General features: G+C 41.6%; 1 protein-coding gene and 1 long non-coding RNA gene across 2 annotated transcripts; one reads left to right on the forward strand and one right to left on the reverse strand.

The window, feature by feature from the left end:
• Positions 1–4,619: 4,619 nt before the first annotated feature.
• LOC105733993 (uncharacterized) lies at positions 4,620–7,907 on the reverse strand. The gene is made up of 2 exons (XR_001111402.3): positions 7,250–7,907; positions 4,620–5,193 (listed from the first exon to the last, which is right to left on the reverse strand). It is a non-coding gene; the product is annotated as an uncharacterized LOC105733993 (long non-coding RNA).
• Positions 7,908–8,281: 374 nt separating this feature from the next.
• NFKBIZ (NFKB inhibitor zeta) lies at positions 8,282–19,324 on the forward strand. The gene is made up of 12 exons (XM_021667016.2): positions 8,282–8,675; positions 10,770–10,900; positions 11,388–11,418; positions 11,539–11,642; positions 11,744–12,516; positions 13,210–13,315; positions 13,692–13,838; positions 14,025–14,088; positions 14,376–14,545; positions 15,405–15,515; positions 15,641–15,808; positions 17,611–19,324. The coding sequence occupies exons 1-12, from the start codon at positions 8,396–8,398 to the stop codon at positions 17,662–17,664; spliced, it is 2,139 nt and encodes a 712-aa protein (XP_021522691.2). The 5' UTR covers positions 8,282–8,395; the 3' UTR covers positions 17,665–19,324.
• Positions 19,325–25,424: the final 6,100 nt, after the last annotated feature.

Below are 25,424 nucleotides of genomic sequence, written 5' to 3' on the forward strand. Positions count from 1 at the left end.
ACAGTGCCTCTAAGCACTTTTGCTTAAAGCAAGGGTTGGCAGACTTTTTCTGTAATGGGCCAAATAGTAAATATTTTAGGTTTAGTGGGCCAAGAGGCAAGATGGGGATATGATGCAGGCCCTTATATAAACATTAAAAATGCAAACACCATTTTTAGGTGACAGCTGTGCAATTGGTTGGATTTGGCCTGCAGGCCGTACTTGCCAACTCCTGGCCTAAAGTATCCAGAAAATGTAAGCAAAAGCAATTTTGGGGAAGTAAGGTGATTGTTTGAATAAATAATTGTCATCTTTGTATTAAATTCGCATAGTCTTTTAGTAACTGACAATTCAGATTTCCTCATTAATTCCAGTATTGAATTATCCTCTCATAAAATTCTCCCTGTTGATAGCTATGCATGTTTGATGTATTTTGTCTGCTAGTATGCATTGTGGTCGGCAAGATTTCGTAACTACGTATCCTTCCTGCGTCTTTAACCATCCTCCCAGCTGTGTTTCTAGTACATTAGCGATACTGTATGTATATAAAGTACATAGTATTCTGTATATGGTTGATATTCAATAGTGGTAGCTATTATAAACATTATCAGTTTTCCAAAGCATTATTATATTATAGATCTATAGTTTATTATTATTTTATTCGTATGGATATATGTTTTACACGTGATGTAAACTGATTTCTCCTTCTCGGATCTTAAACATTTTTATAATTCTATCTGGCATACACTATTGTCCTTGTTTATAGAAATTCAATATAAATCCCTAGAGAGTTATAAAAACAAAGAAAAATTTTCTAAAATCCACCAAAACAAAAAAACCTCAAGTTTTAAATTCTGAATTAAAGGTTCCAGAATTAAAATTCTTTTTGGAAAAATGTGGCATATAAGGCATTCATGCCTCTAAATAAGACATAAGATTATCTTCTTATCCCTCATTCAGTTTGACAGATACGTGTTATCTGTGTTAAAAAGGGAAGGGGGAAGGAGATTTTGGATATGAAAGTTTTGAAAAACATAAATTCTAATCAACATGTTTATGAAGCAACGATGTGCTGAACATTTATAAGTCCTGGCACCCCATTTCTATATTAATGAGCTCAGTTTAAGCTCAGTTTAACTGACCTCTCAAATTTAGCATTTTCTTTGTGGGAAAAGAGAAGGTTTTAAGTCAAAATATAAAGGAAAAGTGTAATGGTTGCAAGTTCTTAGCCTTAGGACTTTGCAGGTCCACGTAGGCCAAAGCCTCATACAAAGGAACGGTGAAGGGTCTTCTTGTCAAAAATTTGCTTTACTTAATTTCTGTGGATCCTAAAATTCAACTATAAAATATTCAGTTCTTTGGGGTTAATTAATTGCCTTGAGATTTTTTTTTACTCCTTAAAAAGTAAATATTACCAGGAAAAGTAACAAAGTTATCATTTATTTCTAGTACAATGTAAATTAGCTCATCAGTTTTCTTCCTGAAAGCTGAGATCCATTCCCAGAGCATGTATATTTTTTATAGTGGGAGGGCACAGGGATGGGTAATTTTGAGTTATGTATTACTGTCTAGAATCTGCGGATTTGTGTAGGAAAGGGTGTCATAAAGAAGAATGGAGAGGAAAAAAGGAGGGAGAAAGGGGAATGGGGATCAGAAGATACTTTTTTGTCCTTCACCATTCTTTTTAAGGAAGTTCAGATTTTAGTGTTCTTTAAAGCAGGCAAGAGCTGACAGTATTCCCACGTTCAGTGTTTAGCAGGATGCTCTCATTCATACACGAGGAAATGAAATTTTTGGAGCTGTCAACAAGTCAGAGAAAGCAGAAGCATCCATGGAGCTTGTAACTCTCTCTGCCTTTTTGGACAAAGCTCACTTACCTCATTTTTATTTCTAGGTGTCTAGTGGATAAAGTTCCTCATTATAAATAGAAACCAGGAAACACGTCTTGAGCTAAGAACCATTTACAGGGTGAAATTTAGGAAGGTGCACTTGTTTGATTATCAGTATGAGAGAGAGGGTGTGGTACCCAGGTGGGCCTTCAGACTAACACCAAACAGTACTCCATCATATATATGATTTTGCACGAACCATATGCATTTTATAGTATATGAATATTTTCTGAAATCAAATGGGAAATCTTTTAGAAAATTTAGAAATGAAATTTCAAAGGGGGATAAAAACTTGTTTTGTTTCCAGTTTATACACGTGGATTTCTGCTGGGCTAGAAGGATGGGATGCTGTAAAGGTATTTCAGGGTACTGCAGCATTGCTGTGATTCAGGGTCTGTTTGTAAGGCACGTATTGATTGGGACGTTCAGCTGTGTGACCTACTTTTGCAAGGTGCCTCTCTGGTCGCCCATCAGAGGACAGACCTCGTGTACCTGCTGGGAAGCAGTGGAGTTACTTTTCGTAGTAGATGACTAACTCACACATCGTGGGTACTCAGAAATATTTGTGAGGAGGACAGAGTAGCATATGGCATCTCCTTTGATGCTTTCATATAAGAGGGAGTTGCAGAGAGATGACTCCAGGGACACTATTAATTTTGCCTTCACACAATCAGTCCATAATACGCAAAGTTGTGCATATCATGCATATAGTACTCAACGGTGTACTAAGTTCCTTCTCTTAGCACTGAGAAGGATGTTCTGAGATATGCAAACCTTTTGCTGATTCACCTCTATGACGATTAGGTAACTGCTTGGAGAAATTTCCTCAGTATGGTATGCTGTGCTTTGATGTCAGGTGCTACTAATTTGCTGCCAACAGGACCCAGAGAATTACTTTTAAAGACAACCTTTTCCTTGACATGTACAGGTAATAATAAAAAAAGACGACCTTTTCATCTTTCCAGAATAGAACATTCAAAATAATTTGTAAGGAAACAGTTTATAGAACTCACTAACTCCAGCTGTCTGTGCCGTAGCCTGGTTGGTGAGGTGGTCTGTTAGGAAGTATGTGAGTGCTAGTAGCACTGAGTTCATATATCTCAGACATAGTAATAGGATCTATTATATGGATGCTATATGGACCAGAATGTCCATATAGCCAGGTGTAAGCTTCACAGAGACAGAGATTTGTGTTTGTCTGATGCACCTCTGTGCCCCAGTACTTAGAAAAGTACCTGCCATTTATAAAGCACTACCGTATTGAAGAATAACTAGAATTTGAAAGCATGTGGTCTAATTTACTCATCTGCATTAGAAAAATCTGTTATGAGGGTTAAATGTTTCTTGAGATGTTAAGTATGTTTTACAGTGCCATGGAGATAATAACAAATTGCTACTTTTAAGGGAAAGCATTCAGCAAATCAGCACATAACATGATATCAGTTTTGAAAGCTCCTGAAAGATTTCACATTCTTTACAAAGAATTCTGGGCAAAAGACGGCTGTGTTTTTATATTTACAAGATAGATGAAAGTAGTTTTATAGTAATCCAAGTGCTGAGAATGAGGGGATTCTCATTCAAGGGGCCAAAGTGTTTGTTCTGATGTCTGTACGGTATTGACATAAAATAATTTTGGAAGCATTTCCAATTGTTTCTACCACCCAGTAAAATATGTACCGAGTAACTACCTACTAAGTAACAGGTTCTTGGCTATTGACAAGGGGTACATGTCTTGGGAGCTTATAGTGGAATAGAGGAGACAGACTCATAAATGGATAATTTTAGCATATCCTGAGAGCTATGATAGAAGTCTGTGTGGGGACTGGGAGGAAGGGCCCTTAGCCCAGAAGTGGGAGTGAGAGTTGCGGTCAGGGGAGGGAAGGAGGGTCAGGAAAAAGGCCCCAGGAGTGTTGGAGATTAAGTGAGTTTTGAGTGAGTGTTGGATATTAAGTGAACATGAGTTGGTGGGTGAGGAAGGGGCGAGAGGAACAGCAGGAGCCAAGTCCCAGAGCTGTGAGAAACATTACTCAATTTCATGTTACTGAAGGTAAGGAGGAAGATGAAGCCTGTGAGGAAGGCAGGGCTTGGACTTCTGTCATTCTAAGGAGACTGGACTCCATGCTAAAAGCAGTAGAGAGCCACTGAAGGATTTTTAAATAGTGCAGGACAAGCTTGTCCAACCTGTGGCCCATGGGCTGCAGGGAAGATACTGTAAGATACTGGCTTTTTTATTTCAAGTTTGAAAAGCTGTTCCAAATTACCTTTGGTTTTTCAAAAGTTCATTATATCTACACTTAAAAATCCAATTTCTTTTTCCTTTTCTTTTTTTTGAGACAGGGTCTTGCTCCATCACCCAGGCTGGAGTGCAGTTGTACGATCATAGCCTATTGCGGCTTTGACTTCTTGGGCTCAAGTGATCCTCCCACTTGTGCCACCACAGGCATGTGCCACCACATCCAGCTAATTTTTTAATTTTTAATTTTATGTAGAGATAGGGTCTCATTATATTGCCCAGGCTGGTCTCGAACATCTGGGCTCAAGCAATATCTCCTGCCATGGCCTCCCAAAGTGCTGAGATTACAGGTGTGAGCCACCGCACCCAGCCAGCCCTCAATTCCATTGTTGAAATTCTGAATTATTGGTCTTAAGACAGTGTTACAATGTAACTGGCACCATAAAACTATTAAAAAATGTTTCATTGCTAAGACACATTAAGGTAAATTATTAACATTTATAAAGCCGGGGGAAAGACAGCGTTCTCATATTTTATTTCTTCTTTACAGTTTCTTCCAGTAGCTTTGGACTAGAACTCTCCTCTCTGTGAGTTGTCACAGAACTCTCTGATATATCATTTCATCTTTTTCAGTATCTTTAGATGTAGACAGTACATCTGAGCCTGGAGGAAATGAATCCTCTAATCTCTTTCTTAAAGCAAAAGATGAGGCTCCTGAGTCAGTTAGATGAGGATTTTCATCCCTTCTTTGCTTATGATGGAGCAGTGTAACCGGACAAATTCCCAAGGCACGTATTTCATATACAGTTTTTGTGCATCAGAAATCTATGAGTGTCTTTGAGGGTTCTGGCTCAAAGTCTCTCATGAGACTACGGTCAAGATGTCGGGCAGGGCTGTAGTCATCCGAAGGGCTGATGTGAGGCTGGAGAATCTACTGTCAAAGTAGCTCACTCACATGGTGGGCATATGGGTGCTGGCTGTTGGCCTCAGTTGACTTTTCCAGACAGTGTCCTCATAACAGGGTGGCTGTCTCCCACAGCATGAGTGTTCAACCATATTTGATGAGAACAATGGCAGCATCCTGTAAGTTGACTTAATAGAACAAATTGAATTTGTATTTCAACTTTTACATAAAGCAAAGTACATTTAACATTTTTTTAAGAGCGATATTAACTGTTTTTGATGTGTGTGGGAGGGCTTCTGGGCATTGGGGTTGTGGTCTTGTCAAACAATATTGTTGCTCTGGCATTGCACAGACAACTTTGGTTTGAAACATTAGTATTTCATTGACCATCTTGGTCTATATTAAGTTCTCCAGAGGCCATGAGTTTGTGGCTTGAATTTTCATATCTCATGTAAAATGGGAAGATAATTAATTAAAACAGGAGGATAATTAATTTTGTAAAAAAATTATTTTCTATGGATTTATTTGAATGGGCATTTAAATCCATTATTATACATAAAATATTAGTGGGTAGAAAACAAAATTCAAGTAGATTTTATAGAGAAACTCTAATGTATTAGGGTTCTCCAGAGAAACAGAACCAATAGGGCATATATAAATATGTAGAAAGAGGTTTATTATGAAGGATAGGCTCACACAATTATGGAGGCCATGAAGTCCCACCATGTGCCATCTGGAAGCTGAAGAACCAGAAGAGCTGGTGCTGCAGTTCTAGGTCAAGCCTGAAGGCCTGAGAACCAGGCGAGCTGGTGGTGTAAGTCCTAGTCAGAGTCTGAAGGCCCAAGAACCAGGCGTGCTGATGCCTAACAGCAGGAAAAGATGGATGTCCCAGACCAAGAAGGCAGCTTCAGCCTTTTTGTTCTATTCTGGCCCTCAACGGATTGCAGGATGCCTGCCCACATTGGCGATGGGGATCTTCTTTACTCAGTCTACTGATTGAAATGCAAATATCTTCCAGAAACACCCTCACAGACATACCCCAAAATGATGTTTCACCAGCTGCCTGGGCATTCCTTAATCTAGTTGAATTGACATATCAGATTAACCGTCACACTCAGCATCTTATTTGGAGCATCATTTAAATAATTTTGGTTTCCAAGGCATCGCAATTACTGGAGCCTTGTATTTTCCGTAGATACATCAAGGGATTTGTTTTCTTTTTATTTGTTTTTTTAAAGCTATCAAAAAGTTAGAGGGAGAGACAGCAAGAAGTCTTAGGGAAATACACTTGTGAGAAACAAGGAAATACAGTCATGCGTTGCTTAACAACGGGGACACATTCTGAGAAATGTGTCCTTAAGTGATTTTGTCAGTCGTTCGAACATTCTGGAATGTACTTGCACAAACCTAGATAGTCTAGCCTACTACTCACCTAGGCTCTATGGTATGGTCTATAAACCTGCACGACATGTTACTGTACTGAATACTGTAGGCACCTGTAACCCAGAAGTATTTGTGTATCTAAACATAGAAAAGATACAGTAAAAATACAGTATTACAATCTTACAAGACTGCCATTGTATATGGAGTTCACTGTTGACTTAAACATCACGTTGTGGGGCATGGCTGTATTTACTTTGGACTACCCCCACCAGGGTCTTACACCACCTACTAATACCGAGTGACAATCCAAACTCATCGTGTCCCTCCCTTCCTCCTAAAACCTGAGCACTCTGCTTGGGTGATGTCCTTGTGATCTGCAGCTGGTGGCCCTGTTCACCTGGTCATGGCTCCAAGCCATGGCCTGACTGGGGACCCTTTCACTGCTCCTCACCTCCAGAAGAGCCAGGCCCGCGGGTTCTGCCCGCCTCAGCAATGCTGCCCCGCTCTGCTTTCTTTCCCACTGTCTCTGCCCCAGTGGCCCTCATTTCTCTCCTGGGCTACTGCAGAGGTTCCTAATGGCCTCTGGGCTCCTCATCTTCTCTCAACTGCTTGCAGATTAATTTTGCCTGCCTAAAATTCATGTTTTCTCAATGATTATTAAATAAAATTCCAGTGTCTCAGCTGCTGGAGGGGCTCCACCCAAAGGCACCAAGTTACCTTTCATATTTAATGTCATCATCTTCTCTTGACAATCGTAAAAAGGGGACCGTACACTCTTAATATGAACCCTCTCCTTAATTCTTTGCTCTTGTTTTCTGTAAACGCTGTGGGCCCCAATCCCACCCATCCTTTACGACTTACCTTAAATGCCGCCGCCCCTGCAGATTTTCCTCCTGACCTCCTTTTTCGACTGCCAGACCTGTTGTTTCTCTTTTTTGGTGGCTCACTGAACTTTGTATCCCTCGTGCTATTTAATCATAATCGGTTTCTTTTAACATAGCATGTGTGTACTTAGCCTTATTCCTGCATTTTTTTGCTAGCTGGACTTGAATAAATGGTTGTATAAATCCATTGGGAAAAAAGTATTCAAGATAGGAAAGGTCAAAATTACAGTTTTATCAGATACAATGTAAAGCTATGCAGAATTTTAAAAATTACATATATATAATATAGATACATGCATGTTTGTATATTTATTATTTTGCTAAGATGGCTTTGTTCTAGTATTGAAGGATACAGAAGTGTGGCATTACTTTTTATTCATGGCTGCACTTAAAAAATTATTTGCTTCCTAGAAGATAATTTGAGGACATAAAAATGCTCCAACATCTCTTTCATTCGGGGTCTTGCCTAAAAACGCCGACAAACGCTATGTTTGAGAGGGGAGGTTACGCTGAGGCGCGGGAGGAGACAGGCCCTTAGGAACCTTCCAGAGATGTCTTAACTCGGGCTAACAGCTCGCCGAGCCAGCAGGCAGAGGGGTGCGGGGCACGCTCCTTCCAGGACTTCCCAGTCCCCAAGAACCAGGCCGACCGGTTCCCACCGCCGACTCCCGCCTCCCTCTGCAGGCCCCGGGCCCCTCTCCCCGGCGGGGGCCTGGAGGGCAGGGCGGGCGCGGGCGAGGGTCGGGGTCCTGGGGGCGGGAGGCCGCGCGCAGTCGGGGTTTCCAGGTGAAGGGCAGGAAAACAACCGGTCGGTCTGGGCGGAGCCGGGCGGGCGGGGCGAGGGCGGAGGGCGCATTGCCTCATCCTGTACATTTTACTGGAAACCGGACGCATCCGGAGGAGGGGCTGGGAGGCGGCCCGGGCACCGCCAATGGCCGGGCCGGGCGCCGGGGAGGCCGGCGAGGGCAGCGGCCGTTAATAAATACCCTGGCCGCCCTGGGTCGCGCCCGTACCCGCCCGCGCCGTGCGCCCGCCGACAGCTCCCCGAGCCCGCCCGCGAGGCAGCCGCGCGCAGCGAGCCGGTGGCGCAGGTGTCGGGTCCCCGAGCGCGCAGCCCGGGAGCATGATCGTGGACAAGCTGCTGGACGACGGCCGCGGCGGAGAGGGGCTGCGGGGCGCGGCGGGCGGCTGCGACCTCATGACCAGCCCGCTCAACCTGGCCCACTTCTACGGCGCGTCGCCGCCCGCCGCCGCCTGCGACGCCGGCTGCTCGGCCTCGGGCCCCTCGGCGCCCGGCTCGCCCGGCTCCGACTCCTCCGACTTCTCCTCCGCCTCGTCGGTGTCCTCCTGCGGCGCCGTGGAGTCCCGGCCGAGAGGCGGCGCGCGCGCCGAGCGCCAGCCAGGTACCCCCCGGCCCCACCGCCGCGTCCTCGGGGCGCGCGCGCCTGGGAGGGTGGGAGCGGGACTCCCTGACGGAGGGTGGCCGCTGCGCCCTCCTGAGCCCTCCTGAGCGGCGGGGCGCGCGCACCTTCGCCAGCGGTTACCGAGAGACCGCGCCCTGCCTGGCCCGGGCCTGCCCGCCTCGCCGGCCCGCGGGCCTCGGGGCTTCGGAAACGCCCAGCCCAGCGCTGTTGCCGGGCGAATGACCCGGAGATCGCTCACTCTCTGAGCAGCAGCTTTGTTGAGTCATAATTAATTTACTGTGATGAGACTTGGGGTCTGATGTAGGTGTGATTTTCTTCTTGTAACCATTTCAGTGAAAAACTGTAGTTAGGGGATAAGGGTTTGGGAACTGTGTTAAAAGGTCATGACTTACTTCCTCCTATTTATCGAAGTTTTAATTGAAAGGGTTTGACTGTCCAAGAACTGCTGTTATCAACGTGAAGCCGGGCTGAAAACCAACTCAAGTTATGCCATTAGTTTGGCGAGTTTCGGAAGTCTGCCCAGAATTTCTGAGGTCTTGTTTTTGTTCTGTGTGCCTTAAAAAAAAATGGATAAGCCAGAAAGAAAGACGTAATGTTATCTTTTGTCGGCTGCGAATTGGTTGGTTTTCTCTTAGTGAACGGAGTTGCATAATTTGGGGGGAACAGGATGCCCCTGTGGGTAGGCTAGAAAAACGCCTCAATTGAACGTTGAGAGTCTTTTAAAGAACGTCTCCTTCCGGTGTTCCCCACTCTTAAGTTTTGGTTGTCATTTATTTTAAAAAGTGATTTCTCATTTTCATTTTAAGTCATTTAAATCATGTAAAAAGTGATTTAAACCACTACTTGCTAAGTGTGTAGCAGATCCAGAAAGAATGTGTGTATAGGACCTTTTCTCCCACATTTGGCCTTCATCTGGCGGAAACTTTGCTAGGCCCTTGGTTTACCGCACAGCCACAGGGGATTTCTGAAACTGCATTTTTTTCTCTCTGTGACGTTGGATTACTAACTGTTGTCATTCCAGAGAAATGCTGTATCTTAGATTCTGCCAATTCTGGTATCTCTTGAAGTCCCTAAACTTAAAAATAAAGCCACCTGATGTTTCACTTACTCTATCATTGAACTGTTTATTTCATGCATTTATGATAGATACATGTGTTCCAGTTATGAGTTGTTTTTTGTCCCATCTTATTGTTTTCTACACTGGTGTAGCTGAATTATTCATTTCCTGACCTTTTGTGAATTTGTCTTCAACACACATACTAAGAGGTTGTGACATAATAGTGATCAGAAGTGTAGTACTGCATTTTGATACTAAATGCTAAAGTGGATTTCAGAATTTAAAAGTGAAACAAGCATATTTCCTTTTTACTTAGAAGACCTGTGTAAGTAATTCCAGAAACAGTCAGTGAGGGGAAATCCTGTGTGCTTATGTGGCAGTGTGTTTAAGCTCGGTGAATTTAAGCAGCTTTCTTGGCACAGTTGAATTGAAGGAAATAATAAATCATAAATCTAAGACATTGTTAATTGTCAGGTTTTGGTACATTGAGATCTTTGAAGGATGTTGTTTTGTGCCTTCTTAGGTGAGCGGAATTAATAGACTTTAAAATTTTGACGTGAACGTAAAACCATTGGTTTAAAAAGCTAAAAATACACCATTTATCACTTGCTCCCCGAGGGTTTTCAAAAGTCAAGAATAATTACAGAGCTGTGAGAGTCACAATGGTAAAATCTGTGATCCATTCTCATGGGTGGTTGGAGCTGAGAGGAAGAGGCTTGATTTGGGTTTATCTATTGGCTCTGAGGATCCCTGACCACATTTTTATCCCTGACCACATTTTTATGAACTTAAATTTCTTAGGGTACCCAGTAGAGAAAGATATCAGGCGACGTAGGACTCTTGAGCAGAGCTGGGGACACACAAGGCCATTGATTGACCAGAGCGAGTTAGAAAGGTTTTGCAGTCTGTTGCTTGGGGATTTTATGCATTAGGCAACAGCTATACTTTTGGGATTATTAACGTTTCTGTCTGTGAAGCTCTTTAACCAGGAGTATGTTTTGTTTTCTTTTGAACAGTTGAGCCCCATGTGGGGGTTAGCAGGCAGCAGAGAGGCCCCTTTCAAGGTGTTCGGGTAAAGAACTCGGTGAAAGAACTCCTGTTGCACATCCGAAGTCATAAACAGAAGGCTTCTGGCCAAGATTTTAAGGTGACATCATTTTTCTGTTTTGAGTGTGGGGTGGGGGTTAGTCTGTCGGGGTTATGATGACCTGGGTCCGGTCATCAAGTAAGTCACTTGATGTTCATAGGACAGAGACCATATTTGTCGTCTGCCGTATCCTACTGCTTAGCCCAGTGCCAGACACCTGGTGTAGGTGGGCAAGAGAGACTTAATGAATGAATAAATGAAGGCAAGTTCAGGGACTCAGTTGAAATGGAACATTTTAACTAGAAGGGGAGAAAATCAAATGGTCTTATTAATTTCATCTTGACTTGCATTGAGCTAAGGTGAAAGTGAAAATGAGAAAGTTTCAAGATAGAATAAAAATTGACATAGAAAATAAATATTGATAGAAAAACCATATCAGAGATTTATGGTAAGCTATAAAGGGTGGTGGAGATAAACCTACTTATTGATGTACATTAAGAGGAGGTCATATCGTATATACTAATGTGGAAACTTTTTTTTTTAATAGACACAAGGTGTGAACATAGAACAGTTCACAGGTAAGAGTCACTTGTATTCATCGTTTTTTGGGGGCTTCAGAGTAAAAGAATAGAGTATAATTGTGGGTAACGTTTATAAAATAAAATGACACAGAGGCTGTATTCCTTTTTTGGGTACAGAATTGAAGAACGCAGTATCATATAGTGGGAAAAGGAAAGGGCCCGACTCGTTGTCTGATGGACCAGTTTGCAAAAGGCCAGCTCTATTGCATTCCCAATTTTTGGTGAGTATCTCACCATTTTCCTCTGACTCTCCTTTGGGAATTACTCCTGGGATAATTTTAGAAGGAAGTGAGTGTGCAAGTTGCATTTTCTTTCTTTCCAGACACCACCTCAAACACCAACACCTGGGGAGAGCATGGAAGATGTTTATCACAATGAACCCAAGCAGGACAGCAGTGCTGATCTGCTTCAGAACATTATCAACATTAAGAATGAATGTAGCCCCGTGTCCCTGAACACAGTTCAAGTTAGCTGGATGAGCCCTGCGGTGGTCCCTCAGAGCTCCCCGGCGGAGCAGTGTCAGGACTTCCATGGAGGGCAGGTCTTTTCTCCACCTCAGAAATATCAGCCATTCCAAGTCAGTGGCTCCCCACAAATGATAGACCAGGCTCCCCTGTACCAGTATTCTCCACAGAACCAGCACGTAGAGCAGCAGCCGCACTACACCCACAAACCCACTCTGGAATACAGTCCTTTCTCCAGACCTTCCCAGTCCCCCACTTACGAACCAAACCTCTTTGATGGTCAAGAATCACAGTTTTGCCCAAACCAAAGTTTAGTTTCCTTTCTTGGAGGTCACGGGGAATCTGAGAATATTGCTCATCCCATTCAGACTTCCTCCAGTGTTCAGCCGCAAAATGATGCCCACTTGCACAACTTCAGCGTGATGCCCAACAGCGCCTGTGACGCCATGGCGGGGCACCAGATGGCCCCTGACTCTTCAAACACGCCACTGCCATTCCCTAACATTGGAAATCCAATGAGCACCACACAGTTAGGGAAGTCATTTTTTCAGTGGCAAGTGGAGCAGGAGGAAAGCAAATTGGCAAATATTTCCCAAGACCAGTTCCTTTCGAAGGATGCAGATGGTGACACGTGAGTATCCTTTTATTTCATGTTCTTAATTCAGTAAGCCACACTTGTTGGAATAGTGAGCCTAGACTTTCTCTAGGGATTACCAAGGTATACCTTAGTTAGTGGTTGGCTAACCAAGATGACTAGTGTAGACAGGTGCCACTCAGTGATAGCTAATATGTCAAGAAAGGGTTTTCCTGCAGAAATTGTTTTTGGCTGAAGAAATAACCTGTTCTCAATTGATAAAAATATCTGTATCTTCTAAAATAATTGGGTTTGGAAGACCAGCTTAGACTATGCCTGTAGAACAGAAACAATTAGATCATGATTAGGGATAAACTGAGCTGGTTTGTAGATCCTAATCTGTCCTGATGTCTTTGTGGCCTTGGGCAAGTTATTACCCTCTTTGTGTCTCAGTTCCTTGATGTGGAAAATGATAATATCTCCCGTATAGGAGTTTTATGAGTATTAAAAATAATAGACTTAAAGTGATCAGCAGGGTGCTTGGCGTTGTTTTTCTTATTTCTGATAGCCTAACATCCTGCTCCAACTGGGATGTATTATCAGTGTAGCAGGAAAGACAAATTATCCTTTGTCATGTTTCACTTGAGTATACCAATATATGAAAAGGAGGCTAAAGGAAGATTTTTTTTTTTAAGAGGAACTTGGCGAAATCAGAAATAATTCACCTCTTTTCCTTTCCTTTTTTCCCAGGTTCCTGCATATTGCTGTTGCCCAAGGGAGAAGGGCACTTTCCTATGTTCTTGCAAGAAAGATGAATGCACTTCACATGCTGGATATTAAAGAGCACAATGGACAGGTGAGGGCCTTGGCAGAGTCTGAAACGGCAAAGAGGGGGTCATGGTGAAGTGAATGATGACCAGCCTCCTGTGTAGATCATCTCAGAGCTCAAGATCAAGAGAGTTTAGTTAATATTAACTTTGAGATACTGACTTTTTGCCACTGTCAACCTTGGCGTTATTAATGTTAACTTTGTAGCTATTCGACCGAACACTGAGGGTAATAAAGCCACACCCTAGGCTTATTTTGGTTTCCTCGTCTTGCAGGATCTGATTGCTTATTAAAAGGATTGGTTTTCTCTGTGGGTTTTTCCCTCAGTCACAGTTTAGTTTCATATTCCTTGTTAAGATAACATTGTATGTTTAAAATGACTTTTTTTCTCTGAATATCCACAGAGTGCCTTTCAGGTGGCCGTGGCTGCCAATCAGCATCTCATTGTGCAGGATCTGGTGAACCTGGGGGCGCAGGTGAACACCACCGACTGCTGGGGAAGAACACCTCTGCATGTCTGTGCTGAGAAGGGCCACTCCCAGGTGCTTCAGGTGAGAGGCAGCAAACCAGGCTTCCGTCATCGCAAGGCCAGAGAGATAGAGTTGGATATTAGAAGTTGGAAATAGGTTGCCTGTTGCAATAATCTATTTTGAGTTAACTTATTCATTTCTTGGGGATTCTAATAGGTATCTATACAGCTTGTGATGCTAACAGATGTTTGTTTTTAAAATCTGCAGGCGATTCAGAAGGGAGCAGTGGGGAGCAATCAGTTTGTGGATCTTGAGGCAACTAACTATGATGGTAAGCAAGTGAAACTTATTAGATTCAGAGCCCTTAGAGAGGGGGACCCATGAGGTCGAAGAGTGCTGAGTATCATACTAAGCAGGAAGGGAGATGTTAAAGCCAAAATATTCTGTAGATAAAATTAGCACCAAGACCCAATGAAGGGACTATATTCAGACTGCCTTAGTTCTGGTGGAGCCCATTTGTAGGTAAAGTTAGAGGCCATCCTCAACGTTCGTCATTAGAGAAGGACTAAAAGACCCGATGGGATGCTTGACCACTGCTTGATTGTACTTTTCTTCCAGGCCTGACTCCTCTTCATTGTGCAGTCATAGCCCACAATGCTGTGGTCCATGAACTCCAGAGGAATCAACAGCCTCATTCACCTGAAGTTCAGGAGCTCTTACTGAAGAATAAGAGTCTGGTTGATACCATTAAGTGCCTGATTCAAATGGGAGCAGCAGTGGAAGCGAAGGTCAGTTCACAGAAAAGGTCTGAGGTGGGTGGGGAGAAAGTGGTTCTAGCAAAAGACCTTGCTTCCAAGTACAGATTCAAACTTCCTTTTTTCTGTTTTTTGAAATTAATGGTGAGAGTAGCCATGTATGGGTGGTTAAGAAGCCCAGATTTTAACAGATCATTTCATGTTTTCTTGATTTGCTTTAAATCCATGGATTATTATCCAAAAGGTCAGTTGGGTGTAAAATAAATTAGTCTTTGAAAGGAAAAGAAATGCTTGACATTGATATTGTCATTTTGGCTTCCGTTTTCATACACTGAGGATAAAGGTAGGGCTTTTTGTAAGGGTTTCTTCATTGTTGTAGGATGTAGAATCCATCTCCTGTTTTTTAAGCTGGAAATATTTTATTCTTTTTCAATTTTGGTTTTATTCACTGGGTACCTGGGGGAAAAATGCCTAGTCATAATCTGTTTGGACTCTTGAGGCTTACTGTCTAGTAAAAGAGGTGAGAGATACCACTAAATATAAGTCTGCAGGGAGGCCATCGAGTCTGGAAACACAGGCGAATACATAGTAAATGGTTTACTGCTGTGTTATGACATGGGATTTAAAAATATCATTTATTTTTTTCTACATTTTATGACCACTCTGTATAAAAGGGTACATTGTGACAAGAGGCATATTGGCAAATTCATAGGAAATTTAAGAAGAATAAAAGATTCCATGTAGCTTGAGATTAAGCAGGGCGTTGTGGAGAAGGGCACATTCAAAGTGAGTCTCCGAGGCTGAGTCAGACATTCGAGAGACTGGTGAAAAGTGTATTCCAAGGCGTGGTATCTAAATTGTCTTTTTTCCCCCTCCTCTTGCCTTTGACAAGGATCGCAAAAGTGGCCGCACAGCCCTGCATTTGGCCGCTGAAGAAGCAAATCTGGAACTCATTCGCCTGTTTTTGGAGCTGCCCAGTTGCCTGTCTTTTGTGAATGCAAAGGTACTTCGAGAAAGCTTTAATAACCACACCAGAGTTGGAATGGCCTTCTGTACACCTTCGCAGAGTATTCGAGCTCCTTCCGCGGGATTCCTCCCTCCTGATGGTGTTTCGTTCTTTCTCTTCAGGCTTACAATGGCAACACTGCCCTCCACGTTGCTGCCAGCCTGCAGTGTCGGTTGACACAATTGGATGCCGTCCGCCTGTTGATGAGGAAGGGAGCAGACCCAAGTACTCGGAACTTGGAGAACGAACAGCCAGTGCATTTGGTTCCTGATGGCCCTGTGGGAGAACAGGTGAGAGGCACGGGAGTGGGAGGAAGTACTTTTTGGCACCCCAGTCTGAAACATAAAGGGAGCCGAGGCTGTCGGGGCAAAGGCCAGCTGTTGCTCTTCGGGTGGGCTCTGTCAGTGTGTGTCTCACAGTAGCCTGGAGTTACTCTTCCTTTGGAAACAGAGCAATTAAGAAATTGGAGGGTTTATCTGTAGACTCAAAATGGTTAGAGGTCAGGTAGTCGTCTTTTCTGTGACACAAACTTAGGTTTAGAGTAAGTCAGAACGGTTTAAGGCTCAGAAAGGGAAGGTGCGAAGATTCCTGCAGATACCAAGGAAGGAGAATCTTAGTTTTATAAGGTGTGTGCCTTCACATGTTGTGGATATTCAATGAGTTGTTATTTGTGGAGTGCTCAGAATAGTCCCAGCCACAGAGTAAGAGCTCAGGGAACAGCCATAGTTAGAAGTATTTCTATTTACAAAGTGATACTGAACAAAAAATGGAAAGGTTACTTACGTAATTTCAAACCTAGAAATATTTTATACTTTAAACAGAATTAATGCTTTATTCATCAAGTGTGCTTTTATATTATTGAGGATTGGGTAGTTTGATGAGTAAATCAGAACTTACTCCTTTAAGAATCTGAAATGTTTTTGATGGAAATCCTTTCCTGGGAGGAATGAGGGGGATTGTGGCTGTGGGTAGGCCATTACATACTTCACTAATCACAGAATAAAATATGTGGAATGCAGTTTAGCGTTTTCAATTTGATTCTGAGCTGTCATTATGACCACAATGTTACAGTAGCCCCTATTTGTAGAGCTCTTTGTAAAGAAAAAGTCTTTTGATAGTTTGTAAAGAGTTTTCATGTGTATAGTTTAATGTTAGAAGAACTTTGCAACTTTCAAGTTTCAGCTGAAAAATTGATCTTCAGAGAGTTTCCAAGGACCAGAAGCATCATTAACTTATAAGAGGCAGCGTCCCAGGCCCAGTATTTGCTCCTACTTCCCTGTATGTGGAGTCCTATAACTATGCTCTCAGGGATTATTGAGGTGTTGAGCCATTTAGCTCTTCATTAAATGTTTTCAGATCATTCTCTTTGTTGCTTTGGTATTTTGTGTATTTTGGGCAGGTAGAGGGTCTTCTCCCTTTCTTTTATCGTCAGCCTGTGGTCGTGTGTTGCGTTCTAGCAGCTATCAATTGTATCCGCCCCCCCAATCTCCTTTCTTCTAAATGGCTGCTGCTAATCTGCTGTAGGCTGAGACATAGAAAATAAAATTTATCAGACCGGGGTATAAAATGAATCACTCCGAAGGAGCCGGATCTCTTCTGTGATCCACGAAGTTAAGTGCAGATGCTTTAATACTTGGATATCATGACAGCTGTTTTGACTCGAATGTATTAGGGATTGACTTTTGTGTGTATCATAAGGTGGGTTTTGTGTTCCTGTTAGTTGAGGCTGAGATATTATAATATGCCTTAATTACTGCCTTATATTAAATGTTCTCGCAAATAGCAAGAGTAAAGATTAGGAAGAGAACCTAAGTGTTATTTAATCCAACCTAAGTGGATAATTTTTAATGGAGATGTTTTACTTTCTTGGACCCAAAGATTGTTATAGGAGATCCAAAATAAGCTTTAAAAGGAGTTTAGGATTTTTAAAAGTCACTTAAAATCTTGACAAGTGTTGTGTGTATTTCTTTGTATACCTACAAGATAATAGGAGTAGTGTAGCATGTATAAGAAAGGAATGAAACTCAGAAGGAAATGCACCATATTGGCCATAAGAAATAAACCTCATAAATTTTATTTATTTCTTTTCCAGATCCGACGTATCCTGAAGGGAAAGTCCATTCAGCAGAGAGCTCCACCGTATTAGCTCCATTAACTTGGAGCCCTGGCTAGCAACACTCACTGTCAGTTAGGCAGTCCTGATGTATCTGTACATAGACCATTTGCCTTGTATTGGCAAATGTAAGTTGTTTCTATGAAACAAACATATTTAGTTCACTATTATATAGTGGGTTATATTAAAAGAAAACAAGAAAAATATCTAATTTCTCTTGGCAGATTTGCATATTTCCTACCCAGGTATCTGGGATCTAGACATCTGAATTTGATCTGAATGGTAACATTGCCTTCAATTGACAGTAGCTTTTGAGTAGGAAAGGACTTTGATTTGTGGCACAGAGCGTTATTCATGTAGCTATTGCCAGTCTCAAAGTAAATTGTGAATGGTTCTTTAAGAAAAACGAAAGCATGTGAAAGGAAGAAGGTAAATACGGCATTTAGGCTTCATTTGGCCTGATGCAGTACCTGGGAGTTACTGGCATTGGAGAGGCTTCACTCATTGGACTAGATGAAAGGTGTCCATGTTTAGAATTTGATCTTTGTAAACTGTATATAATTGTTATTTTTGTCCTTAAAACCATTGTACATACTTGGTCGTTAACATGGTCATATTTGAAATGTATAAGTCTAAAATAGAAAAGAACAAGTGAATTTTTGCTATTTAAAAAATTTTTACAATTCTAAGGAGTTTTTATTGTGTAATCATGAAGTCTTTGTAGATAAAGCAGATGGGGAGTTATGGAGTTGTTCATTTAGTGGCTGAAAGATATATTTGAATTGTAAAGATGCTTTTTCTCATGCATTGCAATTAGACATTATTTGTAGGGAATTGCATGCTTTTTTTTTTTTTTCTCCCAAGACAGTGTCTTGCTCTGGCACCCAGGCTTGAGTGTAGTAGCGTGATCCTGGCTCACTTCAGCCTTGACCTCCTGGGCTCAAGTGATCCTCCCATCTCAGCCTCCTGTGTACCTGGGACTACAGGTGTGCACCACCATGCATGACTAATTTTTTTACTTTTTGTAGAGGCATGATCTTGCCACCTTGCCCAGGCTGGTCTTGAACTCCTGAGCTCAAGCCATCTGCCTGCCTTAGCCTCCCAAAATGATGGGATTACAGGAGTGAGCCACGGTGCCCGATTGGCAATTGTACGCTCTTGAAGAGAACATCTCTTTATGGCTTACCCTCTAGAATTTCTGATTTATGTGTTCTGTTGAAATTTTTGTTTTTTTACCTTTATAGAAACAACAAAAAGTCAATATTGAAATATGTCTTCCTATTTTCTGTTGTCAAATGATGATAATGTGCCATTATGTTTTATATAATATCACTCAGAAAAAGTTATATTTTTTAATAACATTCTATTAACATTATTTTTCTTACCTCTGGCATACCTGAGGAGTGCATTTGGCTTTGATTACACACACTAAGTTTTTGTAATAAATTTGACTCATTAAAAACTTTTTTTTTTTAATGAGAAATCTCATTAGTGACTGACTACCTTATCTTTGCAGCTGAGTACTTAAATTCTTTTTTAAAAGATACCCTTTGGATTGATCACATTGTTTGACCCAGTATGTCTTGTAGACACATTGGTTATAATCACCTTGTATCTCTAAATATGGTGTGATATGAACCAGTCCATTCACATTGGAAAAACTGACGGTTTTAAATAAACTAATTCACTAATATTTTTTGTCTTATTTGTATTTTCTTTTCCCAGTGCCTTATTTATATTTCCCTAGGTAGAAAAAGTACTATTAATGACAACTTTAAATACCTTTGAGTTAGTTAATGTATCTTAATTTGGGTTTTTTGGAGAACATGTTTCCTGAAGGTATACAAGATTTAACATCAAAATCTATTTGCTAAGTTTACTAGTAGTGAGGTGTGTTAGGTTCTGAAAATATCATGGAAGTTTAACAGATGCTGTCGATCATTCAGACGCTTATATGCTAAAAAAAAAAACAAGCTAAGTGGGAGCGATGAATCACAGGAAAAACGGTAGGATCATCCTTAGAGGGATGTAAACCTGGAGAAGATTCTTCACTTTCCCAGCAAGCCATTTTGACGTGTGAAAACAAACACATCAATATCTGTCAGTATGTCATTATAATTACTGCACATATATTCTAGTTCTTAATTGATAGCCTCTTTTGAGAATCTGGTGAAAGCTATGAATCCTTTCCCTGGAAAAATGCGAGTATGTAATACGCACAAATGCTGTGTACAATATTTGGGGCTTCACAGCCTTCAGAAGACCATGACTCACAAGTTAAGAATCCACTTCAGTTTCATTTCTGCACATCAGATAATACCTTTTCTTGTTCCATATAATGAAATTTTAAGAGTAATTTGCTTTGCAGATGCAACCTGTTAACCAGAACAGCAGAAATGATGGAACTCTCATGAACGTAGCTCTACAGTGAGCTTTACCTAAGTGAGCTGCTATGTTCTCTCTTAATCCCAAATTCTCTCATAATTAATTGAACCAGGATCTAGCAAGTATGTTTGTGTGCGTGTGCAAAGATGTGAGTAATTTGAGGTGAAGACATATAAGAGATTTCTGAGCCCTAAGATGCTTATGTGAGAGACGTGGCATGTACTTTATTAGGTAGACTATGTTAAGTAGCATTAAAAAAGGAAGAAGTATAGACATTCAGAAGGGACATTTCTTTCTGACTGGGGAGGATTCAAGGTAGAGAATTTGAACTGTATTAGTTGATTTGGATGTTCATATAAAGGGAGGAGAGGCAGGTGAAAGAAACAGCGTGAACCAAGGCACAGTTGTTTGTGGGAATAGCAGGTGATTTTCATATAGTTTAGTTAGAATCTGGAACGGCCAATAAGATGCATCTTGTGTTCCACCTCTGGTAATATTCTCAAATATCAAGTTGAGAAAGATCCTCAGGCTCGTAGGGGCTTGTCAGGAGAGGGTGCTGTGATTGATTCATGATATTTGCTACAGGGATATGGGAAATGGCTCTTGATTGAATACAACTTAAAACCTCACAGAAGCCAAGAGTGTGCTTATTGCTAACACTTCAGTGCCTAGCACTGTGCCTGGTACACGGAAGCAGTTCATAAAATACTGGTTAAACGAGTGAATGAATGTGCCTGGTACATGGAAGCAGTTCACAAAATACTGGTTAAATGAGTGAACGAATGTGCCTGGTACATGGAAGCAGTTTACAAAATACTGGTTAAATGAGTGAATGAATGTGCCTGGTACATGGAAGCAGTTCACAAAATACTGGTTAAATGAGTGAACGAATGTGCCTGGTACATGGAAGCAGTTCACAAAATACCGGTTAAATGAGTGAACGAATGTGCCTGGTACATGGAAGCAGTTCACAAAATACCGGTTAAATGAGTGAACGAATGTGCCTGGTACATGGAAGCAGTTCACAAAATACCGGTTAAATGAGTGAACGAATGTGCCTGGTACATGGAAGCAGTTCACAAAATACCAGTTAAATGAGTGAACGAATGTGCCTGGTACATGGAAGCAGTTCATAAAATACTGGTTAAATGAGTGAATGAATGTATGCCAATCCTGGTTAGAGTCACTGGTTTTGTTTGGGGAGGTGATGTTTTGAACAAGACTTATACTATTAATTACTAATGAATTATTGACTATGATGGTTCTGAATTCTGTCACACGATTTCACAATGACATGGATGACATGTTAATAAAAATGGGCATAGTTGGACTCATTAAAGAAAACAATCAGGCAGTCTGCCTTTGCAAAGGACTGTTAGCGCTGTAGTTTGATATTGACTGAGGAATCCCTACAGGAGTCAGAGATCAAATCTTCCAGCTCAATTTGTTAGTCAAATCAGTAACATTTAATATCTTTTCTATATTTTTACTTAATCAGGACAGGAGAATTTCCTCAAACTTCTCTGACTTTTAATAAATGTCAACTTCTTAAATATACTGCCACTAACTTCCGTTTTCTGACAACCTCAGTTGTTCTGTATTGAATATGACCTCAGAGAAATCCGCTTCAGCCACTGGCTAAATTTGCGGTGCTTCCTCTGACATCGGGTCTGGGTACAAGGTTTGAGATTACTTGTAACCATGCTACTAGGTTTTGGCTATTCTTGCTGGTGCCCTGGATTAATCCTTGAGAGGAGAGGTGACACTGCATTATTCGTCACCAGAGGCCCTGCACCTAGCACAGTATCTTGACACATTGTAGACATTCAGTTAATAGTTCCTAAATTAAATTTAATTTTAAGACTTTGTAAAATTTATTTTTTCTTGATGTATTTTATTCTTCAGTGTGTAAATATTTTTATTATTCACATACAGTTTATGACAATCCAGAAGTACTTTTATGCTTCTGTGCAGACCCAGAAACATGGCATGGACGGCACATTTCTAGGAGGAGTAGGATTGGTTGTTTCCTTTTTGTTTGTTTTTTTGAGATGGAGTCTTCCTCTGTTGCCCAGGCTGGAGTGCAGTGGCATGATCTTGGCTCATTGCAGCCTCCACTTCACAGGTTCAAGCAATTCTCATGTCTCAGCCTCCTGAGTAGCTGAAATTACAGGCACGTGCCATCACGCCTGGCTAATGTTTTTGTATTTTTAATAGAGATGGGTTTCGCCATGTTGACCAGGCTGGTCTCGAACTCCTGGCCTCAAGTGATCCACCCACCTCAGCCTCCCAAAGTGCTGGGATTACAGGTGTGAGCCATCGCGCCCGGCTGATTGCAGATTCCTCTCAAAATGTGTCTTGCTCTCTTCTTTGCGCTCCTCGTCCTCTGGCCTGTGCTCCCTGCTCTCTCTATCATGCCATTCCCCTCACATATTAGTCCAAGAGAGTTTGGAGATAAGATAGTGCCGCTGCCGAGTGCCCTAGGTTCAAGGTTTCAGTCTTTGGTGGACATTCGTATCTCGTGCGAAGCTTGTTAAACATGCAAATGCCTAGGCCCCATCCCAGTCTTCCTGGATCAAAATCTCCAGGGTTTTCAGGGCTTCTGGCAGGTTATACGTGGTGATTCTAGCGCAGTTCTAGTCTAAATTAATTAGGGAATGCAGACTTTGGAGAGTAGCTGTGGTTGGGCAGTTGCCACATGGTGGTAACAGAATGGATTGCTGGAATGCCTATGGTGCTGAACTAGCAGCAATGAAGGTATGCAGCGTGCCAGCACGTTGGCTCCTATGGTGTAGAAACCAGCTTTGAAGATACCATCATGAGTCACCTCAATTTTTCCTTCCTGCTTTCAGAAAACACTTTTCTAAGATGATTCTGGTGTTTAAGTTTCTCAACCATATTAGTTTCCTAGGACTGTGTAACAGATAGCCACAAACTTGGTGGGTTAACTCAGAGAAAAACATTTCGTCACGGTTCTGGAGGCCAGAATTCTGCAATCAAGGTGTTGGCAGCATCACGCTCCCTCCAAAGGCTCGAGGTGGAATTCATGCCTCGCCTGTTCCAGCTTCCAATGACTCCAGGTGTTCCTTGCCTTGTGGGACTCTAACTCCAGCCTCTGCTTCATCTCCACACGGCCTTCTCTTCTTCCTGTGTCTCCTCTCTGTGTGTCTCTTACAGAGACACTTACCACTGAATTTAGGGCCCACCTGAGTAATCCAGAATGACCTCATCTCAATATTTATTAATTTTTGAGACTGAGTCTCTCTCTGTTACCCAGGCTGGAATGCAGTAGCATGATCTCAGCTCACCGCACACTCCGCCTCCTGGGTTCAAGCAATCCTCCCACCTCAGCTTCCCAAGTCGCTGGGGTTACAAGCATGCGCCACCATGTCCAGCTAATTTTTGCATTTTTAGTAAAGACGAGGTTTCACCATTTTGCCCAGGATGGTCTCGAACTCCTGACCTCAGATGATCTGCCTGCCTCAGCCTCCCAAAGTGCTGTGGTTACAGGCGTGAGCCACCATGCCTGACCACAGTATTCTTAATTGTACAAAGACCCTGTTTCCAAATATGGTCACATTCACAGGTTCTGAGGATTAGGATGTGGACATATCTTTTGAGCAGCCTTAACTTAAAACTCACTACACCAGGAAAGAGGATTTATAATAATTTCTGTTATTATTATTTCTCTTATAAAATAAGTAAGATTAATATTTCTTTTTTTTAAAAATTATTTTATCATGGTAAAAATATTCTCCTTAGAAACTGTAAAGTGTACAATATATTATTGTGAGCTATAGGGAAAATGTACAACAGATCTCTGGAACTTATAAGATGAATTTCTTTCTGAGCAATTCTATGGTCTGTTCAGAATCTATGAGTACCTTTTACATATTATTATTGATCTAATGTATGGTAAAATATCTCTATTTCATTTATTAGCTATAATACCGTTGAACAGGTGACTCATTTACCATTGATAAACTTCAAGAGAAGAAGAATATTTATTGAGCTGTAACTCAAAAATCAAGATAATGATTAAAAGCGCGTTAAGTATCTTAAACTTCCGACAAAGCTTTTACAATTATCCCTTGTCATTTTGCTTTCTGGTACAAATGTGAATGTGAATGAATCTGCTGCTCTTCACCTTGGATCACATTACCCGGAGCTGCCCATGTGGGAACAGCATGATCCCAAATCAAATTAAATCCCCATGCTTTCCAGCATCTGATCTTGTAATGATAACAGTAGTCACTGAAAACTGCAAATGTTTAAAAGCAAAGGGTCAAATCCAGTTTCACACAATAACAATTGATTCCACTTTGCTAAAACTCAATTGAAATAGACCGTTTTAGGTCTAGAGGTTATCTTTTTAAGGATTCTGGCTATTGGCCCAAAAATAAAGATTTCAGCAGCTCTGGAAACTTGGTAGCCGCGTCCAGCAGGCGTTTACCCGTTGGAACAGCAGAGTTCCTGTCGGCTTGACAATCGGGACAAATTTCAGGTTGTGATACAACCCTAGATTCCTTAGCTTAATTGATCTGGGATTTACATTTTAAATTACTATTTATTTTTATCAATTCATGGTATATTAATTCACATGGCTTGCTCTCCCTATTTGCAGCCAACCATCTCTCGGGTAGGACTTTAATTTCAAGCGATTGCATAAGATCATAGGGTACTTCCTGATTGGGCTTCGTGGAGGCCCGAGGTGTTGACAGCTCTGGAGGTGAACTGCTCGTTTCTTCCAGCACTCCAGGGTTAGTTCTGGTGTTTCCCTCAGCAGGAGTGTGTCCACTGAGAGCCTGCTTTTCCAAATTGGCTCCAAGGTTTTTTTTTTTTTTTTTCGTAGATATCATCTTTCATTTGTCTTTAAAAAAGGTATCCTTTTCTTTTTCCCCTCAAGAAGTATTCCTTCCAGAACACTTTAAAATTTCCAAAAAGTTCTTTCTAGGCTCTCATAGATAGGGAAGAATTGGTCATCTTCAGGATAGCAGTTTTGTCTGGTGTAACTTCTTATACATACGTAAGGAAAATTCAAAATATATCATTTGGAAAAAACAAGCATTTGGATGGTACCTCTACCCAAAATATTCCTGGAGATTTTTTTTTAAAAGACACATTTTTAGCCAGGTATGGTGGTACATGTCTGTGGTGTCTGCTACTTGGAGGCTGAGGCGGGAGGACTGTCTGAGCACAGGGGTTCTGGGCTTCGGTAAGCCATCCATGATCATGCCAACGCTGTGTAATAAGGCAGAGACACAGAAATGTAATTCACACAGGTTATTAACTTCCATACACACTCTAATCATACAGGCTGATGAGGTACATCATTTAAACTGCAGGATTTATAGACAGCTGACAAGTTTCTCTTTTATGACATTATTCTATTTCCCTGCCTATATAAA

The sequence above is a fragment of the Aotus nancymaae genome, unplaced genomic scaffold, assembly GCF_030222135.1.
Source record: "Aotus nancymaae isolate 86718 unplaced genomic scaffold, 86718_ANA_hifiasm-v0.15.2.pri h1tg000011l, whole genome shotgun sequence".
NCBI classification, from domain to species: Eukaryota; Metazoa; Chordata; class Mammalia; order Primates; family Aotidae; genus Aotus; species Aotus nancymaae.